This window comes from Asterias rubens, chromosome 16, assembly GCF_902459465.1.
Source record: "Asterias rubens chromosome 16, eAstRub1.3, whole genome shotgun sequence".
Lineage (NCBI taxonomy): Eukaryota > Metazoa > Echinodermata > Asteroidea > Forcipulatida > Asteriidae > Asterias > Asterias rubens.
The window spans coordinates 9195591-9215108 of record NC_047077.1 but is presented as its reverse complement, the minus strand read 5'-3'; the positions used below and the strand labels follow the sequence as shown (position 1 = coordinate 9215108).

The following is a 19518-nucleotide window of genomic DNA, read 5'->3' as shown; positions in this document are numbered from 1 at the left end:
CCACAAAGGATCGCGACAGGATTGGAATAATAAAAATGAAAAAAGTTCAGCCCCATGAAAACTGGGAAAAAAGTAATAACAAAATCACTGTGGTTTGAAGTGAAAGAATATGTTTTTTTTTAATGCCCTGAGGGATTTTTAGTCTTAGTTTGTTTTGCATTTGAACGGATTTATTAGAGGAAACGCTGTGTGGGGAAGTTCCTTGATTTGTAGAGCAGAACCAAAACTAAAGAGTTGGCGTCTGTCCAGGACGAGAAAAAGGCAGTCAATAAAATTAGGTGACCAAGATAGAGTCCCCCACGTACTTGTTGGTGTGTGTGACGTCAAACAGAAAATGAAACCGGTTGCTGCGCTGACCTACAAGTAAAGCCATTTTTAATTATATTTTTTTTTGGTGGTGGGGGGGGGGGGGTTGGGGAGAGGAGCCACCCCTTGTTTCAAGGGAGGGTTCTTTTAGTTATAGTTCACTGGACACTATTGGTGATTGTCAAAGACAAGTGTATCTCAACATTATGCATAAAATAACAAACGTATGAGAATTTGAGCTCAATTGGTGTTCGACGTTGGGAGATAATAAAGAAAGAAAATGCTTGATTTGGAGACCTCAAAATCTAATTCTGAGGTCAAATTTGTTTAATATTACTTCAGAGGGAGCCATTTCTCACAAAGTTGTGTCACTTGTTACCATGTAAAATTGTATGCTAATAGGTATTTTGAGTAAAATTACCCAAAAGTGTCCACTGCATTTAAACATTTTAAGGATTTCACTTCTGGTACGCTTGCATGTACTCAAGGATCACAAACCAGACAAATTATTGAATGAAATGAAGTAAAATAAAATGAAAATGATCTTCTTTATCCCTATGTACACCTACTATAGATTACTTTATGTAGATTCCTTGCAATACATGATTGTAATGGAAACAACACGGAGTAACTGCATATTAAGTTCACAAAAGAGGAACATGGTTACAGAAAATCTGAATTGAACAGGAAATTATGATTGTTTCGTAAAAGGAACTGACATTTATTCTTAGTAGGGGAAGTTTTGAGCGTGGATCGTGTGAAAAGTTATAAAATACAGTCTCTGTTTGAAGCCAAGCAAGGGTTTCTTCATGGCGTTAGTTCAGGTAGGTGCAATGTGCATGTACGTCAGTATGTAGAACTTTAGTAATAAATAGTAATAATAGTGGATTCTTATTTATAGCGCACATATCCATCACTTAATGACGCTCAAGGAACACCTTGGTGAACCCCCTTCTCTTTTCAATACACTAGGTTATTTAACACGCATTACACAAAGCATGGGACAACAGGCTTTACGTCCCATCCCTCCCTCATCCGAAAGATGAATCGTCATGGTTAAGTGTCATAAATGACACAAGTGTCACAACCGGAACTCGAACACACACTCTGATATCAGAAACACCATAGTTTGAATCTGGTGTTCTAAACTGCCAGGCCATGACACCACACGCCATCAAAATCCAACTACCATGACTACTGTGTGACTTTAAAAAACCTATACAAATTTAAAATGGCTGCCGAATAAAAATATATGATTCTGGGGGAAAGGTTTATATTGTACATGTATGGATAGCTTATGAATTCAACTTTCATATATGACAAAAAAGTCTGAAAAAATTCATGATTGGGGGAACACTGCTCTTTTTTGTAAAGGGTATGAAAATTAGGTTGCGCAGTAATATTTGGCTTCCAATTTGTGAGAGGTACACATGTGTAAGTCCTTTGGAGCTTACAAAATTCACTCCAAGATGTCGGCTACTTATTCTTAAGCAGTGAGCAGTGCTCACCCAAGCATGAATTATTTTTTGACTTTTTGATGTCATAAGAAAGTTGAATCCATAAGCTAGCCTAAACTTTTTCCCCCAGAATCATACATTTTTATTCGGCAGCCATTTCAAAAGTGTATAGGTTTTTTGGGGAAACACGGTACATAGGCCTACTGTACATGTACATGTTATAATAATAACTAGACATTAAATTGTTCATGAAATTACAACGAAGTGTTCATGATTGATGTCATCACGTATTTATTTTTTTCCAACTTGAAAGTTATGGGTTTTGTTGAAAAGTTTTTAATTCAACCCTGTCATGCACCATTTATTCCAGTCATAAATTGATCGTAATGGACAAGTAAATTGTGTAGGTTTTTTTTTGCAAACAGCAACCCCTTAAAAAAAATAGGTCACAACAGCATGCTCTAGAGACCCGTTTCCTATTCTGAAGACTGTGTGGTCGTGCCATCTTGAATTTTTAATTTCACACCTATTTTTCTGATAAAAACTGATCACTAGCGACCGGCGACGCGTTAACTTAAGTTTCTGATGTGATTTCAAGGTTTCATTCAGTTTCGCAGTTGAGGAACAAAACAGTGGCAGTGAAACACAATGGTGTGGAACACCCAAAGCTTCTGCTTTTTCTTTTTTTTGTTTCTCTCTTTCAAACTTTACAGTTATGCCTTTTTTGTTTTATATCTACAGTCTGACAGTAGCAGCTATATATATACCATTTATATAGCCATTTAAACTGTTCTAAGAAGCGCATTAGTTTTGAAATACAATCAGTCTATTTATTTATTTTATTTTATTTTATAGTGGAACAATCCTATAACCCTCTGGAGGGTAACAACAGTAAATATAAAAAATATAAAAAATTATTGAAGAAGTCGTATGGAAAGCTAAGAGTGTTAACTCAAAACGAAAAAACATTGGTTTACTCTTATCACCAAAACAGTTTGATTCCTTTTGAAACAGGAAACTAAAAAATATATTTGGCAAGGATGGTCCATCAAAAACTGAAATCCATCTTCCCTACCAAGGATTTCAAAGTCATTGTGTTGATTGATAAAATATAAACGAAAAAATATTCCTAAGGTCGTTGTATAATGGGCAATCTAGCAGAAAATGGATTTCTGTTTCAACATCAAGGTGACAATGCTGACAAATTCTTTGGAACCCAATAGTCTAAATTGCAAGTACAATGTAGCTTGTGTCAAGAAATTTGAATGAGTCAGTAGAGGTTGGGGTAATGTGCATGTAGCTTGACGGACTGATTTTAGACCAGGTACTGGGTGATACATTTGGGGTTTTTGACTTTGCTAGAATGGTGTTTGACTGAGGACTGTCCTTATAAACTGGTATAAAGTTGCAGAAAATAGTTAGTTGCCTGATATTTCGACCCTAGCACCAGTAGCAAAGTTTTTTACGGAGGCTGGTTGAAAGGTGTGATTTTTTTGTAGTTGGTTCCTGAGGTGTGAAAACTAAAGGATGGCACAGAAATGGTTCTTTCTGAAAAGATGATGTTTTACAGCATCAATCATCAATGCCGGCTCAATCAAACAGTTTGGATATTGACTTTGCTAACATTGTGTTTAACTAAGGACTGCCCTTGTAAACTAGTTTAAAGTTGTAAACTTTGTTGGGATACCAAGTGAGAAAACTGGTCTTTGACAATTACCAAATGTGTCCAGTGCCTTTAAGGACTGCCCCTGAAATAAGCAGGTTTAAATTTGTGAAATTTGTGTACTAGTACAGTAGGTTGGTTCCATGGTCAGATGGTGGTGTTCATTGGGAGCTACATGTAAAAGATGGGAAAGAAGTTGTTCTTTCTGAATACCAAATGATGCTTAAACTGGTGTTTGACTGCCCTTGTAAACTGGTTTGAAGTTATCCATATAAACCACAAGGGAAAAAGTTTAAAGTTGTGAACTTTTTTGTAGGTTAGTTTCATGGTTTAGATGGTGGTGTTCATTGGAAATTCAAAGATGGGAAAGAATTTGTTCTTTCGGATAACCAAATGATGCTAAAATGGTGTTTGACTGGGGACTCCCTTTTTTAGGCATGATCTAAGAACACAAATTTGTGCGACAAGGGTGTTTTTTCTTTCATTATTCCATTGCAACTTTAATGACCAATTGAGTCAAATTTTTCTCCTCAGATTTGTTAGATTATGCGTAATGTTGGGATATACCAAGTGAGAAAACTGGTCTTTGGAAACTACCCAACATGTCCAGTGCCTTCAACCCTTGTTAGCAGGTTTAACCCTTTGGTGGGGGTGTTTTTCTCAATTTTTTTCAATTGCACCCCCTGTTGAACATCACACCAAACGAAAGCTCAACAGTCGCTCTAAACAATCGAATGAGGGCGGTATATATGGGGGTTGTAGTTTTTTAGGTTGGTTCTATATTTTGTTTTATTTAATCACTGCACTGGCGGCCAAGCCATGATGGAGTTCATTGGAAGGAAACTAAAGGATAGGGAAGAGGTTGAGCTTTCTGAAAACCAAATGATGCTTAAAATGGTGTTTGACTGCCCTTGTAAACTGGTTTAAAGTTGTGAACTTTTTTGTAGTTTGGTTTCATGGTGTACGTGTTTATTGAAAAGTACAAAACTAAAGTATGGGAAAGAATTTGTTCTTTCTGAAAACCAAAATGATGTATTATACATGTAAACTTAGCATCAATGCCTGCTCGACCTGGTCAGGGATGTACGTGGGGTAAACTGTGGTCTAATTCTTAGGGGTCAACAAATCAAAACTAAGGTCAGGTTTAATCACATCTCACTCTGGTGTGTGTGTTTGGTAGAAATGATTGATTGACATTTGCCCTAGAGTGTTTTTATTTCTGGTCTCAGAAAAAAAGGGGAAGGTGAAACCAAGTTTTCAAACTAGGTTTGACCTAGTCTGGTGGGACACTTGTATCCTTTTAGTTTGCATGTAATTCCACTGTACGCCAAAACTGATTACACAAAACTGAATACCAGAAGCCCATTGGAGTTACATTGAACTAGTTTTTATTTGAAAAATTTGTTAATTGCCTGACGTTTGACCCTAGAGTCTTTCTAAACTCGAGCTATCAATTTTTTTGCATTTATACCATACATGTACATGTAGGTGAAGCAAAGTTTAAAAAATTGGTTGACCTACATCATAGTCTCCTTTAAAAGAGATTTTACCCATGGTTGTACCCGCAAGTTTACTATCCATGTTTATATTTATAGTTACTCTTATGGTGAAATTTGTTTGTGTGTGCATGTAATTTCACTGTGTGACACACCATTTTGCCAAAACAAATTCTGGCCCATAAACGATGCTTCGTTTTTGAAAGGGCAAGGACACGATGTGCATTTTCTCCTTGGTAAAGGGCACCCTATGAGAGCATTGTAATGTTTCTACTGCAGAATTGCTAGGGCACAAATGCAATGACCAGGGGCACGGAGGGTATCGCCTGCGTTGCCTCTGTGAAGTATCAGGCCTGCAAATTGGCACTTGTACACTGACCAATAGGATTACATTGAGCTAGTTTTTGCAGGTTCGTTTGCTGCTGAATAAGTTGTGTGTTTTCAGATGCTTTATTTCGAGACCTCAAATTCTAAGTCTGAGGTCTCGAAATCAAATTCGTGGGAAAATTACTTCTTTTATTACTTCAGAGGGAGCCGTTTCTAACAATGTTGTTTTATCAACCTCTCCCCAGTACTCGTTACCAAGAAAGGTTTTATGCTAATAATTATTTTGAGTAATTACCAATAGTGTCCACTGCCTTTAAGCTGATTCTACTGATTTACCAACTAAACTATCTAGGCCTAATGTTGACAGTTCCTTATTGTTTTCAATATCTTTGGTGTTTTTTGGGACGTCAGTCAGAATTAAAGGCAGTGGACACTATTGGTACATGTGTATAATAACTCAATATAATTGTTAGCATAAAACCTTACTTGGTGACAATTAATGGGGAGAGGTTGATGGTATAAAACATTGTGAGAAACAGCTCCCTCTGAAGTGATGTACATTAGTTTTCGAGAAAGCAGTAATTTCCCACGAATTTGTTTTTGAGACATCAGATTCGGAACTTGCTCGAAATCAAGCATCTCAAAGCGCACAACTTTGTGTGACCATAGTGTGACAAGGGTGTTTTTTTCTTTCATTAATATCTCGCAACTTCGACGACCGATTGAGCTCAAATGTTCACAGGTTTGTTTTTTATGCATATATGGTGAAATACATCAAGTGTGAAGACTAGGCTTTTTTGACAATTACTAATAGTGTCCAGTGTCTTTAAAGAAAATGTAAGTTAGGACATCTGTAACCACTGTAGAGCTAGGGATCACACCCAATTACAATACAACCTGGGAAGTGGCAGCAGAGGGATCACCTTCAAGTGATGCAAAATTTTAATTATGTTAAGGAGAATGGATGATAAACTGTAGATTCATTAAAAGAATTAAAAGAGTCTACACTGTAGAGTCTATTCTCTGACTTAAACTATTTCCCCCATTGGTTATATAACAGTTTCAATGAATTAGGTTTCTTAATAGCAACAAAGTTTTTGTAAAGTGAAAGATAAAGTATATTCAACTAGCCAATGTTTTGTCGCACTTCATCTTATCTTTCAGTTAGGAAAGACAGTAATTTTCAAGTAGAACTATTGTATTAAATGAAAACTAAACTCATCTGTAGATTATAGTACGAATCTTCACTTAAGTGTAGATTGAAAACTACACTCATCTGTAGATTATAGTACGAATCTACACTTAAGTGTAGATTGAAAACTACACTCATCTGTAGATTATAGTACGAATCTACACTCAAGTGTAGATTCGTTAAGTGTAGATTCGTAAAAATAATCTTCACTTTCACCAATAGAGTGAGGTCACAGAAATAGTTGAACAAGTAATAAACCACAGGGGAGACTGACTGAGTAAATTTCAATTATTTTTATCCACTGGTAGCCCGGCCGGTGGAGCAGAATACAACCGGCTTCAAACTTTTTACAAGTTTACGAATTTGTTTTAACACCAAGTACGACACTCGTGTGTCGTCTGGCCCTTTGTACTGTTTTTTTTCCTGTATGCCTTAAGGGTCAATTAACATCTCGCTGGAGTTTTAAACAGCATAAAGCAACTACAGACCTTGGCTCTGCAGAGCCCCCCCCCCCCCCCCAGAAAAAAAATAATAAAATAAACAAAAACTGAAATTAAAAAAGTGTGGACTGAGCTTTGAATTGTGACCCATCAACCTTGTCAATAAATGTCATATCCCGATTTTGTCCTGAGAGATCAAACAATGGGCCCTTTTGTCCGTCCTAAACGATCGTGATCCCAAGGCCCCTCCCCACTAAATGTAGAGTCCCACCTCTCTAATTTGTGCGATCAATAAGCCCCAAGCCAACCGGAACTGAATAGAGAGACCGAAACTCTCCGAACCGGTGCGCTTCCACGGCCCAGCAACCTCTCCCTCCCTTTGATGCCTTTGAGGAACCCATCTCATCCGCATCAAGTGGACGTGCCGCGTAACGTTCCATAATAACAGAGTGCATCTGAGAATTCAAAAGAAACAAACTTGAAGCAAACTTCAGATATAGCATGTATAGAGTGTTTTATTTGGGAAGTTTCTCCCTCCAGTGGTTTTTCAAACAATATTCTTTTCACGCTCAGTTTAACAGAAATACAATCAATGGTTTTTAATACTTGTGAAGTTTTATTTTCCCTTCTTGTTATGAATTCTTAATGGTCTAGTGGCTAAGTGGAAGACAAAGGAGTGACCAAGAGAGGGGCGACATAAAATACCTTTCATCTGAAGCCGACAGAAAACAACCTTAAGTGCTGTCACCATTCAGGGGTTTACAAAATAAATTGTTTCCATTTTCCCCCCCTAATCTACCCCGCCTTCGTTTGCCACCTATTCAACTCTAAAATTCAAAAGATAATCACCTGCTTTTTCGTTCCTTTTCTGTTTTTTCATGGTTTGCTGGCATCACTGAAAATTTTTGTAGGGACTTGTACTTCTTTATTGTTCCTTTACTTCAATGGGTTTTTTTATTCGTTGGTGGTCACCCTAGTACTTTTTAACGTGGTTGTTTAAATATATCTGTCACTATGTATGTTGTTATGTTTATCTGTTTATATATAGTTCTTCCTTTCTATTTTACAAAAATGTATCTTTTTTTTATTATTGATTTTGGGGGTTGATCAAAGAATTGACTAGAGTGGGATTCGAACCAACGACCTCGGGATTAACGTGCCGGCGCTCTACCAACTGAGCTATCTAGCCCTATGTCGGCGGTGTCCCTATTTTGTCAGTATCTGTCATTTTTTAAATTATTGTAATATGCACACTGGAGAAGAATTTTCATGTTTTTTAAAGGCACTATGGACTCTATTGGTAATTGCCGAAGACCATTCTTCTCACTTGGTATATCTATGAACATTTGAGCTCAATTGGTCGTCGAAGTTGCGAGATAAAAATGAAAGAAAAACAAAACTTGTCACATGAATTTGTGTGCTTTCAGATGCTTGATTTTGAGATCTCAAAATCTAGTTCTGAAGTCAAATTCGTGGACAATTACTTCTTTTTCGAAAGCTACGTCACTTCAGAGGGAACTGTTTCTCACAATGTTTTATACTATCAACCTCTCCCCATTACTCGTTGCCAAGTAAGGTTTTATGCTACCGTTAATAATGATTTTGAGTAATTATCAATAGTGTCCACTGCATTAATGTGATGTTTATAATAAATTGAATCGCACTAGATTCAGGCTATCATAGAAAGAGGTTTATTTTTTACTTTGAATTCATACGTTACGATTGCGTCAGGTGCTACACTTTTATGGCTGGGGGGGGGGGGGGGAGAGAGATTGGAAAATAAATTCAGTCATGTGTTGCATTGACCTTCGCGGTGGGAGGTGAATTTGTTTGCTGAAGGGATCAAACCTTGTTCCCAGTCCATTTTTCGTCGTTGGTCCAATGAAGTGACCTATTTTTTTAATCTGCTGTGTCGGAGTCTGCGTAATTTTTGTGTACTGTATTTTTTTAAGACAGAAAAAAAAGCTCACTTCTTCATTGGAACAAAACTACCTTTAGGTTTAACATTGAGTTCATTATGCATTGGTTATGTAACACGTTGTTCGCGCCCACGTCCACGTAATTTTGAGGGCCAACATGCATACATGTAGCTCTGGATGCCTCAGTTATTAAATATTAGCACCATGTACATTGTAAGAATGCAGGCCTGCGATGCCTATTGCCCTGAACATAGAACAGGCTTATAGCTCAGCAGCCATAAGCAAGTCTAGCTATTTCTTTGTCAGCCGTTTGAACAATGAAATAACTTTTTAACCAACAGGACTGTTTTGGGCTGTACAGTAACTGAATGTTTGTTTAACATTTGTTATTTTTCATTCAATGCCCGAATGTTTTTTTCTGGGGGAAAAGTGGTAGTCCAAGTCTTGTTACATTTGTCTAAAAAATAAGGACTTTAAATGGGTTTATTTTAGGGTAAGGGGGACAATTTTATAATTTAAGTAAGGAAGGTTATGAACATTTTTTAAGAAGGGTCCAAATTCTGTGCAGGTGCTGTCAAGAAACTGACTTTTAATTTTCATTGGCCTTTGAGTCGACCATATGAAACACAAAGTACATGTAAAAATCGTTCTACTCTTGGGGCATGTATTAAAGGGGAGGTACATGTTTTGTAATTACAATTGTCAAAGACCAGTGTTCTCACGTGGTGTATCCCATCATCACCTGTATAAATTTGGGCTCAATTGGTTATCGAAGTTGCGAAAAAATGATGAAAGAAAAAACACCCTTGTGGGTAGAATTTGTGTGCTTTCAGATAGGAATAAAAGACTTCTAGCTAGAAGTCTTTTATTATTTTAGTGAGAAATTACCTCTTTCTCAAAAACTACATTACTTCAGAGGGAGCCGTTTCCCACAATGTTTTATACTTTCAACAGCTCTCCAATGCTCGCTACAGAGTCAGTTTTTAAGTTAATATTTTGTTTTGAGTAATTACCAAACGTACACCTTCCCTTTTTAAAAACCAATCTGGGGAAGGGACACTTATACAGAGTTCACTGTGCTCACAAATCCAACACTAGCAGTTTGGTTCTCTCTCTTTGTCAACATGAATTGGTCCGGTGGTCTTTTGCTACAAAAGGATCGAGACCAACGAACCATTTCAAAATCACCATCCCTGAAAAAGGGGAAGGAGGATTTTTTTTTTGGGGGGGGGGGGGGCTTTTGTATATTCATAAAGAGATGGCTTAAGGTAAAGCTGCCTTTTTAAAAAAGTAATCTGTAAGATTTTTTTGCTGTTAAAAGATCTTTTGGAAAGATGATCCGTGGTAAATTGGCTCTAATCTTTTGGAAGACCGTTTTTCTTTTCTATTTTTTCACCTCAAAATTGTTATGGACACTGCGTTAGAGGCAGATTTGAGGGGCTAGCTTCCTGCATTGTGAGTATAATACTACTAGCAGTATCAATGGCAAATAGTTTTGTATTAAATGCTGAGTTTTGTTTTAAGAGAAAAAGAGCTACTATTTTTAGAATTGGTGGCTGTGCTCAAGAAATGTTTATAATACAGACCAACCTCTTTGCACCTCAACTGTCAGTTTTGAAGAACAAAAACAAAAAAAATACTTTGGCTAAGCTCATTGTCTAAAACCAAAGTCGTAAATATCACACATAAAATAACTTCAGCTTTACAATTAGATTGCAGCAGACCCATTTCCTCACAACTTAACTGTCAGATTTTGTCAATTTGAAGAAAAAAAAGGGCAATTAAAGTTTTTCATTTTCCACACATTGGAAGCTACATGTATCTTTCTTTTATCCCCCACCCCAATGTAATTTTGTTTTGCTTTAAAGACCATCCTTCCTATAAAAAGAGAAAATAGTTTGGCAAATTAGATACCCAGTATTCAATTAACAGCTTGACACTTCAATTTATTTTGTTTACAACCTGTCCACTTTTTGATTGATAATTTCATTAATAAACTGGAAATATATGACCTAGTAAATCATAAATCGACGTCCTCAGTTGACTCTTCCGTTCATCTCGTAATATAGTTTTCTTAGTTATTAATTCTATGATATCTGTGTTTCCGAACAATGGTCATTATTAGTTTGCTCTGAACAGGCAAAGTGCGTAATTGGATTTTGGGGCATGAGTACATTTTTATTGCCATCCTCAAATCGAAACTTTGAAATAGATGTGGGCCTTATTATTCAGACCAAAGGATCAGTATATATTTGGTGTGCGGTAACACCATGTGTATACCTACTTGCTGGATAGAGTTTGAACTTTAGAGAACTGTTTTGCTATATATTCAACTACCGCAGAGTAGAATATTTTTATTTTTTTCGGGAGATTTCTCAGTTCTGAGAAGAACTGTCTTCCTTTTTAAGTACTACCTGGTTGATGAAAATCGGCTATTAATAGCCGATTTACTACCAATGTAGTGTTCTTAATTTGTCTCAACGATTTGACTAGCTTGCTCTAGTCATCGTCAATATTGTTATCAAGTTTTCAGGACTTTGTCATTTTTTAAACAACAGTGTCACCCCCTGAGTTGAGGATGTCGAGGGCCACTGGGATTTAAATCCTTTCGTTTGAGGGCTAAAAAAGTCTCTTTTGAGGACACAAAAAAGTCTCTGATGATTGAAGACCAAAATGAAGTACCTCAATTGATGGGGCGGTTAGCGCCAAGGGCCAAATGGTGTACGTGCAGAACAGCTTTAGTTCAAGGAATTTATCAAGCGTTCTATCAGCAAATCTCTTTAGTTGTACAAATTAACCTTAATATAGTGAGCTTAAGCTTCGGGGCATGTCTGCATGTTAAGAATATGCCACAATCTTTGCCACCCAGTAGTTGGGAATAAGTACGGGCAGCGTCCGCCACTTTGCAATAAAAGAAAAATTATAACAGTTCTCTTTAAAACATAAAGTACACACATATTCTTACTTACAAAATAGGGTACTAAATTTTGTATAAAAAAGTGCACATTTTGAAAACCGAGTTCATGGCTCGAATTTGGTATAATTCTCCATAAGACCGCAACATTTGTTCTAATAAGACCAAAATCTTACAATAGAAAACTTTCTGCAGAGTTTTGCATGTTACTGTTTTCATTTGAACAAGCATCATGCACAGATTTGTCTAATCACAGATTTATCTCAATTTTTGTCTGGGCCTGACTTCTATTTGGTTACTTTCCAGCCACTTGAGGTGGAGTCAATCTGCTACTGTTTTGCGCTTTTTAAATTATTTTGTATTATTGTTAATATTATTATTCATATTATCTGCAGTATATGTGTAAATAATTGTACTTCGGTATTCAGGAGAATCCAACCACTGCGCCTCAAGGCTCCAAACGTGTCGTAGTGTCATTGTGTATGTCTTAATTTTGGTCCGATTCAGAATTTCCCTAAATGTTTGTGTGGTCAAGACTCTAATTTTGTTTTGTAGAGTTTAGCGTGATCCCTGCAATTTACGGTTGTAGACCTCCGACTGGGGCCCCCACATAAAGATATTGATAAAAAGGCAGGATACATGTATCAACAAAGGGCTGGATTGCCCAGTTGATAGAGCACTAGCATTAAACCCTAGAGTCACAGGTTCAAATCCTGTTTTAGTAAAAAAATTCTTTGGTTACCTCTTCCCCCCAAAAAATCTAATATAATTTAGTGTTTTTCAGATTGAGACAGTTTTTCTGTTGATTGGTACATCATGTAATAGAGTACCATGCATAGAACAAGCGATCATATGATTCTAACACCCTACCAAAAATCAGCAAAACACTTTTTTACAGATGGTATTTATTTTTAACATTAACGAGACGGTATCAAAAGTCCGTTTAGTAAATTGACACCCCAGGCACTTTGTTTACGAGGCGGGTCTCTCAAAAAAAAACAAGAGAAACTCCCCTCATGCATAAATGCAGTGTCTCCCCTGAACCCTCCGAACTGCACTGTAATTTGAATATTAAACCCCGCCCAGTGGGCAGTCCTATATGCATATATCCCACCCCTGGTCTTTTTTTTAATCGGTAAACGATTTCTCTTGCAGTTGACCTAGAAATCCAGATCATTCCGTCGTAGAAGAAGAGATCATCTCGGCAAAGAAAAATTGTTTGCCATGAAGCACAATGAAACAAGTTTGAGACGACTCATGGTCGTAAAAACTACCCATATTATCATTGACACTGACTCTTTACTAAACAGCCCAGAGCCTTGCTCTCTCTCTACATCCCCCCCCCCCCATCCTCTCCCTCATTATACAGCAACTCAAAAATACGCCGCTGAAAAAAAACCTACTTAACGCACCATTTAACACAAATTAGAAATCATGTCCAAAGGGTTGTACTCTTGGCCTGCCAGAAGCCAGTTGGAATTCAAATCCATTATGTTTTGTGTCTTTCCATGTCAGGGTCAACTTCTTAACTGGGGGGGGGGGGGGGGGGCATGACTTTTAGTCATTTAATCTTTTTTTTTTTTTGTTGACTGAGAAGTTTTTAAAAATCTATTTGCAGATGACGTATTCTTTTTTTAGTGCTTTTTGTTGTCAAATTTTCACTGAAGCGTTGTCAAATCATGAATATTTGTTTCTAAATTAACAATATTTTATTAAAGATATCTACGGGATGGGTACAGGCACTTTCATACATGTGCATCCTAGTTTAGTTTTAGACTTTAAAGACACTGGACACTGTTTGTACCAGTTTTCTCACTTGCTGTATCTCAACATATATATTCATAAAATAAACAACCTGTGAAAACTTGACCTCAATTGGTCGTCGAAGTTGCGAGATAACATTGAAAGAACACCACAAAGTTGTGTGCTTTCAGATGCTTCATTTCGAGACCTCAAGTTCTAAATCTGAGGTCTCGAAATCAAACTTGTGGAAAATTACTTCTTTCTTGAAAACTACAGTACTTCAGAGGGAGGTTTTATGCTAATTATCTTGAGTAATTACCAGTAGTGTCCACTGCCTTTAAATACCTTTCATTTTCAGAAAGGTACCCATTTTACAAACAGCAGGGTTAACATTTCCACAGAATCTCCACCAGACAATGCCAGGTCTTGTTGTAGCCTCAGAACTTGCACTGGATCAGAAACAGTTTTACATTACGGCTGTAGGTGCTGCATACTCCTAAGGAGTTGAGATGGTTTCAAGAATGTTTAAAGGGTCTACATGTATAGTACTTTTTCCTCACACAAAACACAATGTCCACAGATTTACATTAAAATTACAAAGTTTGGAGATTATGATAGTTGAAAGCTTCCCTCGAAATTTTACTTACTGAGGTGCTGTAGTTTTTAGCATGTAAAAATGTATTAACCAGTTACATGTACATGGGGTATGCTATGATTATGGTATAATATCGTAACTGGTTAATGGGATTTTTCTTGCCAAATTAATTTTCGTCTTCCTGATACGAAAGTTATTTTGTGACTTGTTTTACTCATTTCTCAAAGACTACAGAACCTCAGTTAGTAATATTTGAAGGGAAGCTTTCCACTATCATTACACTTCAAACCCTTTAAGTTTTTATGTGTACATTTTGAAAAAGTACCCGAATCCTTTAAAAGACACAACAAACATTGATACAAAGTTTTAATGTACATTACTATTGTTTCATTACAGGGCAAGGTTGCTACAGCGGCCCAAGGAGCTGGAGCCCCGCCACCCCCACCCCCAGGTGGAGCCCCTCCTCCCCCTCCACCACCCCCTGCAGTGGAAGCACCAGCTGCATCAGCTGGTGGCAGCGGCGGTGGTAAGACAGCTGCTGCAGCACTCTTTGCTGAGATCAACCAAGGCGCTGATATTACTTCAGGTATGATATTATAAGTTATCACACAAGTGCGAGTAGAATATGAAAAACTATTGCGCTTCTGCGTCCCATATCAAAGGAGGCCGAAGGCCGAGTTGGATATGGGACGCATATGCGCTATTTTTTCCGTATTTCCACGAGCGCGCGTGTAATAAGGTATTTATCTTCAAGCAAACTTGGCGCGTGACATAGAACACACAAGACGCAGGTAGTGATATTAGCCGTGCAATACAGGTTTTTATCACCACTCCATTCTGCCAATCTGACTGGAGGATTAGCGCGTACTTGAAGATAAACAATAATAACACAGTACTTATATATGTAGCCCATTAAACAATAGCCTTGATACACTTTACAACAATAAATAAATTAAACAAGCAAAAAGGCAATTAAGCAGATACTTTTTAAGTAGCGATTTAAAAACAGTTCTATGGAATGTGCTTTTAGAGAAAGGGATTCAAAAACATTTAAATCTGAGACATTTCTCGAATCATGTTTTCCAATTATTGATTATCCTTTCTGGGGTATCCAGATATTGTCCTATAAATAAGCCCACTTATCTCTTACCTCTTCAGTCTCCTGACTACTCCGCGGTAGTAGAATTAAGCAAGACAGTTCTCTAAGAACAAACTCAACCTGGCAAGTAGATACACACATGGTGTTACTGCAAACCAAATATATACTGATTTTCTGTGATATCTCAAATTTTCACAGGTTAGTTTTTCTTGTATATTGTGTTTAGGATCAAAACAACTTAAGAACCTTTCCTTTAAAGCATGCGGCCGACATCAGTGATTGAGTTTTAGGCAGAGTAATTATTATATATCTTTTATCTTGTGGTGGGAATTGGCAACAAGATTGACAAACTAAGTTCCCATTTTAATTATTTTGTTTTCTCCCCCTGAAGGTTTGAAGAAGGTGACAAAGGACATGCAGACTCACAAGAACCCTGCGCTTCGCCAGGCGGCTAAGCCGTTCAGCAGCTCAGAGAAACCCGCAGTCAAATCAGTCTCCGCCCCAAAAGCTGCTGTCAAAGCAGTGGTTAAGCCGCCAAGAATGGAGTTGGTCGGCTTCAAGAAATGGGAAGTGGTAAGTATATTTTGATCTTAATAAAGTCAAGAATGAACTAAAACGCTGCGTACACAAATGTACAGACCTACTTTTCTCAGAATGATGGCATCACAGGTTTCGGATGTTGACAAATTTTGCACTGGAATGGTTTCAAATACAATAGATATTATTTGACACCATTTTAACATGAGAATAGAGATTTGTCAATAGAAATGTTACAGAAGGAGATGATCCTTGTCTTTTCGGAAGTATTTGGGTAACCATACATTTTTATTTGGAGGGGGGTTTGCAAGCAGGGGAAAATACAAAATTTGGGAGGTTGCTATTTAATGTTCAAACTGTCATTTTGTGTTTTTTTCAAACCTCTTTGTGTGTGGGGGGAGGAGGGGAGGCAAATTAAGTATTTGGCAGGGTCAAATAAATGATTTAGGAGGAGGCTAAATAATGTTCAAACTGTCATTTTGTTTTAAACATCTTTGTGTGCGTGGGGGGGGGGGAGGAGGGGAGAGGAGGGGAGGCAAATACAAAATTTGGGAGGGGCAAATACAAATTTTTGGAGGAGGCCAAATAATGTTCAAACTGTAATTTGTGGTTTTTTAACCTCTTTGTGTGTGTGGGGAGGCAATGGTTATCTCTAAAAGTTGCACTACTGGGTGAAAGGAAGTCAAATCTTGCAGTTTGTGGCCAAAATTTTCTTTTTAATACAAGATGCATGTGGCCACTCTGGTCTCTGTAGGGGAGACCACCAGGCCTGGAACTTAATCTTTAAAAGGGCAAAGCCAGTTTCATTTTGCAAAGGGCAGTTCCATTGGAAAATCTTAAAGTCATACTTGTGTTAAAACTGATAAATGCAATTATTGCCCAAACCCGTAATCGTTTTTTGAAATAATTTCCACTCGTTTGGTACCTTACTTTCACAGGAGTTCTACAAAAATGACAAGGACATCGTGATTGACGGTGACATGAAACATACGGTGTACATTTACAAGTGTGACAACTGCACAATCCGTGTCAACAACAAAGTCAACTCTATTACAATGGGTAAGTCTGCAATGACGTCTCATATTTCAAGGGAAGTTATCGTTACCTTATCAGGCAATAGGCAAGATACAGAACCAACAGAGGCGATGGCCTCCGTGCCCCTGGTCATGGCCTTGGTGCCCTTGAAATGCTCCAGTAAAATTCACAATTTCCTCATTTAAACCCTTTAAATAATTAATTAATTGTGGCTTCTTATATAGCGCACATGTCCAAGGAGAAAATGTCTTGGTGCCCTTGCTCTTTTAAAAATGAAGCATACAGGCCTGAGCCAATATGCATCTTAGCGTCCTGTCCTATACAATAACATTTTAAAATCCAGCTCATTCCGGCCAGGTATATAATAGGCATGTTCAAAATAAGTGTGGAAAGAGAACGCAGCTTCTCAATCCAGGAGATCACACCTCAACCAAAACAAGCTCATTGTGATCCTTTGGCCCACGATTGCCCCCCCCCCCCCCCCCCCGATGGTCACGCTCTCGGCCACTTTTCCATCGCTGTACATAGAAGCGAAGTGTAGGTGTGGACAGGATATAAGACAGTGCTGCAGAAGTAATCATGTTTAAGGTTTTTTCCCAACAATCTTATAATCGTATTGTTTTGTTTTGTAAAATTGTAGATAGCTGCAAGAAGACAGCTTTGGTGTTTGAACAATGTCTGGGGTCCGTTGACACCATCAACTGCCAGAGCGTACAGATGCAGGTAAGTTTATATTCATCACTTTTCTTGTTCTCCTCCATAACATCACATCAGTGTGTGTTAGCACTGTTAACTCGGTACTTACCCGAGTTCTGTGAACAAAATCATAGGCATATTACTCGGTTGGGATTCAAACCCACTGCTAAAACATAGGATTCAAAGAGTAGGAAATCTCGGTGGTCAATATGCCTGTGATTTTTTTCACAGATCTCGGGAAAGTACAGAGTATGCAGTGCTAACACACATTGGTGTATGGGTAAAAACCAAAATTAATAACTTTTATCCCGATGCAAATTTAACATCTATTAAATCGTTTGCAGTACCCACTGCTAAAACATACACGTAGGATTCAAACTGCCTTTAGCCACTGGGTAATCTCGGTGGTCTAGTTGGTATGACACTGCTTTAGAATTGCAAAGGTCTTGGGTTCGAATCCCACCAGAGTGATATGCCTGTGATATTTGTTCTGTAATATTTGTTCATTTTTCTTGCCAACCCCGAAATACATACACCTTGGCAAATTGTTCTGCTACAGTAAGCACCAAAGTTTGCTAACATAGCAGGGCTATGACATTGGCCCCTGGATGTAGGAACTTGAATAGCTATGTCCTGGGCCTAATTTCATATCGCTGTTTAGCACAAAAATGTGCTTAGCACAAAAATGTCTTCCTTGATAAAAACAGGATAACCAACTAAATTTCCATTTGTTGCATATTTCTTGGTACAGGTATTCAGATGTTGTTTGCTTATCCTGAGAATCACGTGGAAATTTCGTTGGTAATTCTGTTTTTATCAAGGCAAAAAATGTCATGCTAAGCAAATTTTTGTGCTAAGCAGCTCTATGAAGTTGGCCCCAGGTAATAGTTGAAGTATTGATCAACTGATTTCCTTTTTCTTAGGTGACGAACAAGGTACCGATTGTTAGCATTGATAAGACCGATGGAGCTATGCTGTATCTCAGCGAGAACTCATTGGAGACGCTCATCGTGACGGCCAAGTCATCAGAAATGAACATCCTCGTACCCAGAGCAGACGGAGAATTTGTAAGAAAAGTTTCTCAACATGAATCTAACCCTAAACCTAACCCTAAGACTAAGGAAGATGGAGAATTTGTAAGAAGGTTTTCTGAACATAAACCTGACCCTAATCCTAATTCTTATCCTAATCTTAATCCTTACACTTAAGAAGATGGAGAATTTGAAAGGTTTTCTGAACATAAACCTGACCCTAATCTTCACTGCAAAAAAGTAATGGCCTGACATTTCTACCTACATTGTAGCAGCATCTTTCTTTGAAAAAAAAAGAGAGCCTTATCGAAACTTCAGGCCATTAACTATTTTGTTTGCATTTAAACCAAAAGTCCTTTTGGTAAGTTAGCAGTTGGCAACAGCTAATTTAATTTTCTCACCTATTTCTAACCTTAAAGGGTCTGTGTAAATTTTGTAGGACAAAAAACACAATGTCCACAGATTTACACTAAACTTACACAGTTTGAAGATAATGATAGTAGAAAGCTTCCCTGAAAATATGACGTGCTGTAGTTTTGGGGAAATGAGTAAAACAATCTCATGAAAATAATTTTCGTCTCATGAGACGAAAATTATTTTAATAATTTATAAAGGTATTTTCATGACATTGGTTTACTCATTTCTCAAAAACTACAGCACCTCAGTAAGTAATATTTGAAGGGAAGCTTTCTACTATCATTATCTTCAAACCCTGTAAGTTTAATGTAAATCTATGGACATTTTGAAAAGGTACCCAAATCCTTTAAGGCAGTGACGAATTGGAATGAAGGTTTTCATCCTCTAAATATCTCCCCGGTTGTTGTACAAAATATCCCTGATTGCAAGATGTCAATGGTGGCAGCTCTACTGCACCGGATTCAAGCACTGGTGTTTGATCAGCAGGGTGTGGGTTCGGATCCTGGTCGTGACACTTGCTACTTAAAATTGGGGAGGTAGTGCTTTCTGCTCTACCGGCCAGGCTTCGTATTGATGATACCCAATCCTACATATGTATGGACTGTGAAAGGGGTAACCCTGTTTCAGCCCTAAGAAAATGTAATTGTAGCC

The 19518-nt window shown here is 37.7% G+C and overlaps 1 protein-coding gene across 2 annotated transcripts in view; it reads left to right on the top strand.

Moving 5' to 3' along the window:
• The window catches only part of LOC117300755 (adenylyl cyclase-associated protein 1-like), a 41699-nt gene that overhangs the window by 18680 nt on the left and 3501 nt on the right, over positions 1-19518 (top strand). For both annotated transcript variants that reach the window (XM_033784538.1, XM_033784537.1), the window contains exons 14-18: positions 14449-14638; positions 15543-15724; positions 16627-16747; positions 17364-17446; positions 18343-18486. In XM_033784538.1, the coding sequence (XP_033640429.1) occupies positions 14449-14638; positions 15543-15724; positions 16627-16747; positions 17364-17446; positions 18343-18486 (720 nt within the window). The remainder of the gene's footprint in view (positions 1-14448; positions 14639-15542; positions 15725-16626; positions 16748-17363; positions 17447-18342; positions 18487-19518) is intronic.